Genomic DNA, 11,561 nt, shown 5'->3' with positions numbered 1-11,561 from the left:
CACTAGGCCAGACCGGTCGTCAAAAGAGGCAGGAGTGAAGCTCTTTCTTTCTCTGTATCTGAGCGACGTATGTATACAAATATTGAAGAGAGGTCCTATGACGGCCTTCCCTGCAATAAATTTTATATGCCGGTCTTCCCCATATCGAACTTAGATTGGTAGTCATAGTCAGTTTATTAGTTTATTAAATCTTACCTAGGATATATCCCCTCTAGCCTACCCCCCAGCTCCACCTCTCCCGGCATCACCACAACATCCAGGTTGTCCTTCAGCTCCTCGTACATGTAGTCTCCCGGCACCAGCTCCTGCAGGTGCGAGGGGACCACGTATTCTGGTAGGACCGGTATGTGGGTGGTGTCGGGGCTGTAGGGGTTCTCCGAGCCGGAGTCGGGGGGGCTCTCGGGCAGTTGGTGGTTCCTGGAAAATAAATTAGTTCGGAATTTAGAGTTTTGAATTGATATAAGATAAGATAAGATAAGATAAGATTCCTTTATTGTCAGAAATGGGTACTGTGTGTGTATGTGAGAGAGAATAAAGAATGAAGAGTCAGGAATCAAAAATCAGAAATCAGGGGTAATATGTAAATATCGAGCTACATTACCCTCTGGGTAAAACTGTATTATTGATTCTCTGTTCATTGCATAGCATCATGTAACTACACATTATATTTATGGCTTATGAATAAAAAAAAGGAATTAAGAATCAGTGATCAGGAATCAAGAATTAGTGATCAGGAATAAGGAATCAGGAATTAGAAATCATTTTTCAGGAATCAGGAACCAAGAATTTAAGGATTTTAAGATTAGAGAATTGAGAAGGAGACAAGAGAAAAAATTATTAGGAATTAAAAATTGAGAACTTAGAGCCTAGAATTTTAATACAACAATCCAATGCCACTCAGCACCTAAACGTCCTCAAATTGAATCATACAAAACTACTATTATTTTCAATCGAATGATACAAGTTGTGTGGGTATGTCTTAAGAAATTTTCAGGTAAATCACATTTTAAGTTTTGTCCCTATTCACCCTAGCCAGCCCCATTCACCCCGGTTGACGGTACCTCGTCTTCTATGCTAGCCCAATCCGGGGCTACAGTATATTTGTTATTTCCTATTAGTATAGTTATTATGGCCCCTCTACACGATGGGCCATACTGACCCACTAAGTCGGGCCAGCGTGTAGAGGTAGTGGTGTCGGATGGCTTATGGTGCGGCGGGATGGCAATGGGATGCCCACGGTGTCGGTTTATTATCCGCACGGCAAAGGTAGTGGGCCAGCGATGGTGCGTACGCATCTCTACACGTGGCCCATTCCATATTTCCCTTTTCAAAAGTGAGAATTAAGTAGTTTTTAAATTAATTATAATTCTAATTTTATATTTATTTATTTAAATACGAATTTTGAAATACGACAATCATACATCAATTTTGTTAGTGCAAAAGTGTAATTGTGTTTTTATTTATTATTTTGAAACATTTACTGAATTATTGTAAAATGTTTAATTGTACATTTTTGTTATTTTTGTAGCTTACTAGATTTTGTGAGATATGTAAAAGTCGATGTAAACAAAAGGTCGCATGAAATTATTAAAAATGAAATGGAAATCAAATGTGAAATAAAATGAAAGTAATTTATTGAAATAGATTGAATTGTTTGATTAAAATGTTCAACTGTTGTTATATCAGGGGGTTGTAATATTATAATTTATAAAGGGATGTATGTTTTAATGAAGGAACTGATTAATTAAGTTATTAATTTATATTTTTTTACAGGTAATTATAGAAAAATGTTAATTTTTTTGTTAATTTTTACGTGAATCGGTATGTAAATATTGACCACCTTTTTCTATAAAAATAAAAAGAAAAAAGAAAATAAAATAGTGCGTGCTCTCAACCACCGCATGGCCATCTCGCTGGTCCAGCGCTGGGCCATCGTGTAGAGGAGCCATAACACGGTTCCATATTGTGTTGCAGAAAGTTTTGACATATTTTTGTATTGCATAATGTTACTTGGCAGAAATGTCGTTTGGCAGAATTACCTTTCGCATAATATTACTTTGCAGAATTTCTTTTTGCATAATAACGTTATGCAAAAAGAAATTCTGCAAATTACTCGGCAGAAAACCTTAACCTAGCCCGCTTAGAAAATTCTGCCAAATGAATATTATGCCAAATGACTATTATGGCAAGTATCATTCGACTAAAAGTTTTCTGCGATACGTGTTATGCGAAGTGTATTTCTGACAAATAATATTCTGCCAGATGAGGGGAACCCCCATAACATACCCGAGCCTCCGGTCCGGCGGGTAGTCCCCTACGGGTGCCATATAGGCCTCCAGTTCGTCGATGAGACCCGGACCTGGAACAAATTAACAGTTTAATTATCACAATGTTTGAAACGAAGAAAAAACCGGCAAATTGAGACTACGCATAATGGAGGGTTCCGTACATAAATAAAACACAAAAAACCATACAAGCAAAAGGGTGTATCCTTGAGGTACTGACGTAGTTTTAATAGGAAGATTTTTTAAAACTTTTTAATGGCCCAATCGATCATATTCCGATTAATTTTCATAGACTAGCTTTTTTCCTGTTTTTTTTTTTTTTGCACCACCCGCCTAGTTCTAAAGTTAAAAGGGGCGGACACAATAGTTGTAACTTTAGGAGCTATTATTTCCCTAAAATATATTTTTATAAACTTTAAAGTTCCAAATTTCGTTAAGCTATATCTTATAGTTTCCGAGTAAAATGGCTGTGACGTACAGACAGACGGACATGACGAAACTATACGCATTTCGTTTTAAAACTCTTTATTGTATAAAAAGAAACATAAAACAAGAAAAAAATACATCATTTGTACAAAGGCGAACTTATTCCTTTCAGGGATCTCTAATCACCATCTCCATTTTGGCTACGGAACCCTAAAAACATAACCCTTCTCGCAGTAGGGTAGGTAATAATAGATGAACTACGGAACTGCGCATTGCCCGAACCATAATCACCTGTCTTCCATTCCACCCTATATCGTTTATATTATCGTGTTCGTTAATGACAAATCATACGGTTGACTGTGCACACCCCCCGATTACGCAAATCTAAACGTTGTTCTGGTCACCCTGTATATTTTTTTTATTATGATTATGATTATGATATTTTTTATTTAAACTTTATTGCACAAGCAAAGAAAAATGTACAAATGCCGGACTTAATGCCAAAAGGCATTCTCTACCAGTCGTATACAGGATAACCAGAATAAACAAAAGTTAGTTTTTGGTTTTTTCAATTTCATCTACTTAATATACGTGTAGTTTTCTTATTACTGATGATTTATACTTACAGGATGATAAGAAATTAAACTCAAGTTTTATGTCTTTCCGGCTGTTCAGTCATCATATACCTTATATATAGGTACCTTGTACCACAGATTAATAAATAGTTACTACGTAACAGATACATCATTCCCATACAAAAGCGAAAATACCTACGCTATAATAGCCTACAAAATCTTAATAATATAATAATACCTGCTTCTCAGGACGAGAAAAAATGTACCATAAGTACACGCACAAAGAGTTGATACTGTGTTGCCCGCCGTGCGAGTCACGTGCCAACGCGTCATCGTAAGAATGCGCTAGGGTTGTACCTATGATGATTATTGTAATAAAACGAATGTCAACCACATTTTTTATTAGTCAATCAAATATTTAAAAACAACTCTTATAATACGTGACTCAAAAAACTCCTTAATTTACGATTTACCTACTTATGTTCAAAGAAATAAATGGTGACAAAATTCATAAAGATAGATTTAAAATTAGTATTTTCACCTTTCTTCGTGTCTCGGCAATGAAAAAAACGACAAATTTTCCTTTGTTTTTTGACTACTGCACAATAATTACGTGGTTTCGGCATTTTGAAGCGTAAGCGCGGGAAACGTGCTGTGCGAGCGCTCAGGCGGGCCTTCGGCGGCCCTCTGATGGTTGTATCGTCGACGATACGCCGAGCGGTAGGCATATAGCGCGTGGCGTTGAGCGAGTGACGGGGGCCTGCTTGTACTCTTATAGAATACCGAAAAAATGTGTATTACCCGAACTAAACGTATAATCACCTGTCTTCCACCCCATATCGTTCACAAATTAATCACGATATCGTATACGTTAACGACAAATCACGCTTACTATTGTTTTTAATCGCCGCTTTTGGCGACATGTTGCATGTGCACGGAGTACAACCGCCGCGGACACTCGTGCCTGAGGAAGGATTCCCGACGAATCCGAAACATGTCGCCATAAGCGATTAGAAACAATAGTGAGCGAAACCATACTGATCTAAATGTTTAAGATGCTATTACTGGGAGCAGTAATAGCATCTTAAACATGATAGCTAATTAGCTTGATCGTCCTTTAATGTGGAAACTTTGTCAAATGACAAAATCTATGTTTATTATTAATAATTATTATATATTATTATAAATAATTAAGTACTAACGTAGGCTAGGATCAACTAACACTCATTGGACCATTTGTTGTCTCGAATAAAATAATAAAATAAATAAATTAATAAAATAAATATTTTGAAATATGTTTGACGATAGTTTAATTTCGAAGATTGTTTCTTCGTTTTTTTGGTCTTCATTTAATATAAAATCTTATAGAATACTAATAAATTGCGCATTGCTCGAACCAAAGATAGATATAACTCCGTAATAGATGGATACAGTCTAAGGAAAAAACGTGCCTCGAAAATCAAGAAAATTTGATTCTCGATCAGAGGACGCTACTAGCTTTGGCCTACTGTCGTATAGATGGCGTTGACGGTTTCGATTGTTATTTAACAATTTTAACGCATATCAGTGAAAGAACATGGGTTAAAATCATAAAAATAATTAATGCAAATAAAAAAAAAACATTTATCCATATTTAAATACATTTTATCGTATTTTTATAAATCTTCATTTTTAGTTTTAAGGTGTGTCGATTAGATGGCAGTGAATTTACTGGGGTTACAAAATTTACTATGACAGTACCGCTCTATCTTATTATATCCTCTTTGCTCGAACTATATGCATGTCCTGTACCTGTCTTCACCCCATATCGTTTAAGTTATCGTGTATGTTAATAACAAATCATACGGTTGACCGAGCACATAGCACACACCCTCGATTACGCAAATCTAAACGATTTTACTACAGGGTGCTTGGAATTTAAAAATAATAAACATCCCACAATTCAAGCGTATTAAAATGGGTATGTTTTTCAAGTCGAAATTAACTTGAAGTTTTTTTAAGAGAGAGCTAATCTAGACTTATGGTTTTTATGTATTGCGCAAATTATTTTCTTTTGTAACGCAGCGTATCTACAACGTAGGCGAACGAGACGCGAACGCGAAGCGAAACGATGCGGCGCGGCGTGGGGTGAATCAATCCTTGATACCTATAGAGGTGTCCTACGTGGGCGATCTCGTTGCGAACGCGAACGCCGCGGGACCGCCGCGCCGCACCGCTTCGCTTCGCGTTCGCGAGTTGCTTACGTAAGACGCATGTATTCCAAGATATAATCGCCCACAGTATCTCTTGAATAAAGCTTTTCGTATTTTCCGGACCACTAACCTTAAGTTTTGGGACATTCAAGCGGCCGCTAGCGGACGCTATAGGGCCTAAAAGTGGGGTAGTTTTTTCATTTATATTTTGTTTCTTTCACACACATGAAATGTCTTTTGCACACTTCAATTATATCTATATTGCGACATAAAATAGCAAAAATAAAATAAAATAGAAATACTTAATTAATTGTTGCCATGTTTATGCATTATTTTACAAAAATGTGACAGTTAAGTAGGAAGTGGCGCCCTCAATCATTTTCTACAACTTGAAAATTTTTGGTAACTACATATGGTTTGTTGGCTACATTCGACATTTAGAGACTGAATACATCTCTAACAAAGTATCTAATATTTCATTGATTCCATATTTGTACTTAATTATTTTTTTTTGTAATTTTTGGTTAATTTTATTGCTTGTAATAAAAATTGACATTGATAAAAGTGCCATTGTGGCCTATTTGCTGAATAAATGTTTGATGTTTGGTGGCCTTAATACAAAATTGCATTTTGAATCAGTTAATAAACTAATTCAATTCAAAATGTTTATAATATTGCACATAACATACCTTATTACAAATTTTAGCAGGTAATGCAATAAATTCGACATGTTACTCGTAATTGTTGACACAACCCTATTTCCGGTCAGCCTGTATAGCTAATTTGTTTAATAAGTTGTGTGAAATAAACGCCCCTACTGATCCAGTGATCCGTGAAACTTGGATAAAGGGAGAATCAGCATCTGCTGGGTAATATCCGAAAATAACAAACAATTATTTTGTCTGACCATCGATTGATCCTTTGAATTATTTTATCTACACAGTTAACTATAAACGGAGAGGAGAACGGGAGAGGTAGAAACGGGAGTTGGAAGGGGCAGACCTCGGCGGACTTTCTCTGATCAGATCGGGGAAATCCTGAAGAAAGGCCAGGAGCACCCTAAACCGGCGAGCGTGTATGAGGAATGTTATGAGTGAAGGAAGCGAAAGAGGTATGTCAGGATCGTAGCAAGTGGAAATCCGTGGTCTCTGCCTACCCCTCCGGGAAATAGGCGTGATTATATATATATGTATGTATGTATGTATGTAGTCATCATAAACCTTCTATGATGCGCTTAAAACCCGCATATTACGGTCAGCATAAAGATAAACTTTTGTTCAAACAAATTCCTTTTTTTCCTATTTGTAAGTTAAAAAAATTTTTTTTTTCGAAACTTCGTGTCTTGTATTTTTTTATTATTTCCATATATTTTTTAAGTTTCTAATTTATTGTGATAAACTGCTCATATTCTATCTATTTAACAAGATTCATGTGTCGACTCTACTGTCGTCCGAATGTTACAATGCGGCGACGAACGTCACCCATGTTATCAAGGAAATTGACAGATACAGCGCCCGCAGGCCGCAGCAGTTATGTCGCCACAGTAATGCAGCTGCAGTTGACATCGGTATGTCACCTTTCGACGCTTCGCGGTGTCAAAGAGAATTAAGTAGACATAAAGTGCTCACTACATACATCAGTTTTGTTACAAAAAAAAACTATTATTTTCGTAGTCGGCATCTAGCGTTGAGTAGCGGAATTATCAGTACTGCTACTCGTCAATAGATGTCGCGACGAACGGAAAGTCTAATGCTCAACGATATTCAGCTAATATTATAACCGGATTAACCGGAACTCTATTTTCAACTCCTTCTGCTTATAATATTAGTTGTGAATTGTTGAGCAATACACTTTTTGTCAGTCGCGACACACGGGACATCTAGTGTCGAGTAGCAATACTGATAATTCCGCTACTTGGCGCTAGATGTCGACTACGAAAATAATAGTCGTTTTGGTAACAAAACTGATGTGTGTAGTCACTTTTGTCTACTTAATTCTCTTTGGTGTCGACATATGTGGTATTTTCTATAAAAAGGAACCTTATTGCCGATGGCGCTTACGCCATTATTAAAGATGCTCCGATATAAATACAATGCCGCGCGACGCTTGCGGGGTAAGCGCCATCGACAATAAGGTCCCTTTTCATAGAAATTGCCCCATATAAGCGCTCCTATTATGATTTAGTATTAAAAGCGCAACCGATTACTAAATTTCGCTTGCGTTAACCTAAATGGGTTACTTACACGAGAGTGTTAGATAAAAACAACTATACAAAAACCGGCCAAGTGCGAGTCGGACTCGCGCACGAAGGGTTCCGTACCATTACGGAAAAAACAGCAAAAAAATCACGCTTGTTGTATGGGAGCCCTATTTAAATATTTATATTATTCTGTTTTTCGTATTTGTTGTTATAGCGGCAACAGAAATACATCATGTGTGAAAATATAAACTGTCTAGCTATCACGGTTCATGAGATACAGCCTGGTGACAGACGGACAGACGGACAGACGGACAGCGGAGTCTTAGTAATAGGGTCCCGTTTTTACCCTTTGGATACGGAACCCTAAAAAGTGTTGTTGTTACGACAATATATGCGTCGTTCTCAAGTAAAAGGTACCACATTGTCGCGTACCATAAGGGTGAAATTTGCTTGCATCTCTATACGAATAGCCTGTCAGAGCGTCCTTGTGGTAAGCGACAATGTGGTACCTTTTGATTGAAAACGTCATATATAACGATTGACGAAATGACATTTTCGGGTTTTTTAGCGTGATTTATGTTAAAAATATAGTATATTTTGTTATTAGTATATTGTCACAGAAATAAAATAGTCACTTTACAGAAACTCGTATAAGAACTTTAGAAAAGTTTTTTAAGCCTCTCCAGTACCCCTAGTGTAAATTTCATTCGATAGCGTGACGTGCCGTACGCGTTTGCATTAAGTGTCATTTTGTATGGCATTTTGAGTTTCCAAAACGTCCCGCTTGGCGCGCTGTTCAAAATCCGCATAACGCAAACGCGAACACACGTCACGCTGTCGAATGAAATTTACATTTTTACACTATACTAGGCTACTTTACGTAGCTGTTACGTTTAGCGTGCGGAAAGTTGGTTTTCGCGAACTAGTGCTTTTTACTTTTCCAATTTTTTTAAATTTATACTTGTTCCAATTCATGACTACTTATTGATGAGTGTTAATATTAGTTTCCTTTAAACGACGTAATCAACATAAAAACCTTCTGTTAATGTAAGAATACGAAAAATATACATATTTTATAATTTAATTACTTACCTCATCATCATTATAACACGTTTATTTTTTAATATTGAATATTGAAAAACCGTTCTTAATAAGTTGTCTGAATGGAACGGAATAGCTGCCGAAACGCCTGTCAAAGAAGAGGCGTTTTAAGTTTCCAAAGTTTTCATTCCTTACTTGTTGTTTTTATTATTTTTTCGCAACTGTATTAAAAAACGTCGTTCGATACACGTGCGGAAATATCATTCTTCACTTGTCCCGAGTCTTCGATATCTCGGTACTCGTGAAGTAATGACATACTTTCCGCACTAGAATCGAAATGTACTATTCTACTTCTTACACGAGTTTCTGTAAAGCGACTATTTTATTTCTGTGACAATATAGTAACATAAAACACTATATTTTTAACAAAAAAAACGCGCTAAACAAAGTCGACATTTCGTCAACATTAATATCCTAACATCACTTTTTGTACACTATGAAAATCAATCAGGTGAATCACTGAGAGTGAAAGGCCAGTTCAATGTCTGCACATACATCACTAAAACGCATAGCTTGTTTTGCTATAGAAAATGGGACCATAGCTTAAAAGTCGCTTAAGACCTTCTTAAAAATCTTCTAATATAAAATGTACGCTGTACGACGTAAGCGCCAATGATAATAGAGTATTACTTTCTTAATACGACGCATAATATTCTTACGTTCTTCTTATGTTTTGCTCTCTTAACTACATATCTGCAAAACGTACAAACAATCATATTCGCGTCGTGTACTTACGACTTTTTAGAGTTAAGGCGTTTGAGCTATGCGTTCAGACAAAATTATATGTTTTAGATGACGCATCTCACGAAAGGTGATTGGATTTTTAAGTTAGACTTTCGTACATTGATAATAAGAGTGATATGTATTGAGAGTTTAAGTGTTTTTGTTAGGACAATGGACTTTTATTGGTGGTTACGTATAAAACGTAACGTTTACGTGTTGCAAATGTGATTAGTCAACTGTAAACATTGTATTATAGATAAAGACCACGTTGAATAAGCAGACTACAGTACAATCTCGCTAATTCGGCACTAATGCCTGACAGAAGAGAGCTGGATTACTGGAAAATTCGGATTACTGGAAGTTAGAGCAAATCTGCATATTATTATGATGTGTTTTTAGTATATCTTAGAAATACACAATACTGAATTCAAAGAAAATTCTACTGTTATCTGGAACTTACCAATTTATAAAGAGATTGAAGTGCGATAATGTAAGCGCACATAGTGAATTAGGACATAATGATCATTTGTACCCCAATTTTAGTGCCGGATTACGGGGTATACCGGACTATCGAAATGCCTGATTAACGAGATTTAACTACTTATATTTACTATAGAATACCTACGTCTGCTGATGAAAACGTTATTAGCTTTGCGGGGGTCGCGGGTTCACTTGTCTTATCAATTAGTTTTTGGGAACGTATGTAGGTATACATATAGGTATGATATTTACCAGTTACTTTTTGGTGATGGAAAAACGTGTGTAAACCGGAGTAAGGTGCGTTGGGGTAAGATTGAATGGATTTTCATGAGGGGTAAAAGACAAAAAATCATGCGTATGCCGAAGCATTACGGGCGACTTTTCATCCTACCTCATGAAAAACCCTTTCAATCTTACCCCAACGCACCTTAATTCCAATAAGGCATAGTTTCCCCGCTGGGTTGGAAGGTCACATAGCATTCGCTTTTGTTGAAACTAGTGCCTACGCCAACTCTTGGGATTAGTAGCCAAGATTCTATAAGCATTGGAAAAACGGCGGGGCCGGGACAATGCTGACAAATACCTAATACTTGAAAAACCATGATGTTTTTGGATTCTTGTTTGATTATCATATCAGTATTATATGTAGGTTTGTACATCTTAGCTCATAAGTATTCTTCTTAATCTTAATTGAAAACAATTACTATTAGTGCTACTTAATGGCGCAGCGACCCAAAATGAGTTTTGACCTCCGACACGAGTAAACGCCAGTTTTGTCTAGATTCTACGCAATCTGCTGCCAGTTATCGGCTCGAAGATCGCGTAAGTCCGCTTCAACCAAGCAAATAAATAATTAAAAACTATTTTTGAGTGATTTTTAAAGCCAATAAGTAATAGTTATTCAGTAACTCATTCAGCATATTCTCATTGATAGGTACAGGTTATCCCTTGAAAAAAAAAATTGATAATAATTTCAGCGGAACGACGTACAGCGATTCCCATTTGAACCTTGAACGATTTAAAATTCCATATTTGTCATCAAAACACCACATTTCTAAAACGTCAAACCTTTAACGAGTTTTAAAGGCACATACGACATTTTGTTTCCAGCGTTTACTAATGTAACTTAATTTAGAAAGGTCTTAAGTACTTGAAGTATAAAGGAGTTATGATGTTTTGTTTGAAATTGATGCTTTGACGTTGGTATCCCGTTATCATATATCCGATTTCAGTGCGTAGTAGTGAGTTATTTTTGTAAATACGTAATTTAGATTAATTCACAATGAGAACTCCAATGACACAAGGATCAAAGTGCGGAGACTTGAAACGGTTTATTATGATAATTTTGACACAATTTAATATTTAATTAGGTACTTAGGTACCGTACTACGCGCGTATTTGGTAAAGCCAATGGCTCATAATAACGGCACTAATAGGTAAAATAAAAATACCTGTAAAATTCCGACTGTTAAATGTCTTATTCGTTTTTTGTGTTTTCGACGTTTGATACAGTATGGAAAAAAATTATGGGCCCTGGAGGGAGTGCCTTAAAACCTTTTACTTAAGTAAAACACGTCAC

The 11,561-nt window shown here is 36.3% G+C and overlaps 1 protein-coding gene across 1 annotated transcript in view; it reads right to left on the bottom strand.

The window, feature by feature from the left end:
• Positions 1–191: 191 nt before the first annotated feature.
• LOC134753464 (uncharacterized) overlaps positions 192–11,561 on the bottom strand; it is a 50,055-nt gene continuing 38,685 nt past the window's right edge. The window contains exons 2-3 of the mRNA XM_063689338.1: positions 2,287–2,359; positions 192–417 (exon numbers count right to left, since the gene is read on the bottom strand). Of these exons, the coding sequence (XP_063545408.1) occupies positions 192–417; positions 2,287–2,359 (299 nt within the window). The remainder of the gene's footprint in view (positions 418–2,286; positions 2,360–11,561) is intronic.

This window comes from Cydia strobilella, chromosome 27 (genome assembly GCF_947568885.1).
Source record: "Cydia strobilella chromosome 27, ilCydStro3.1, whole genome shotgun sequence".
NCBI lineage: Eukaryota > Metazoa > Arthropoda > Insecta > Lepidoptera > Tortricidae > Cydia > Cydia strobilella.
The sequence above is the reverse complement of the archived record's forward strand: the minus strand, read 5'-3'. Positions and strand labels throughout refer to the sequence as shown.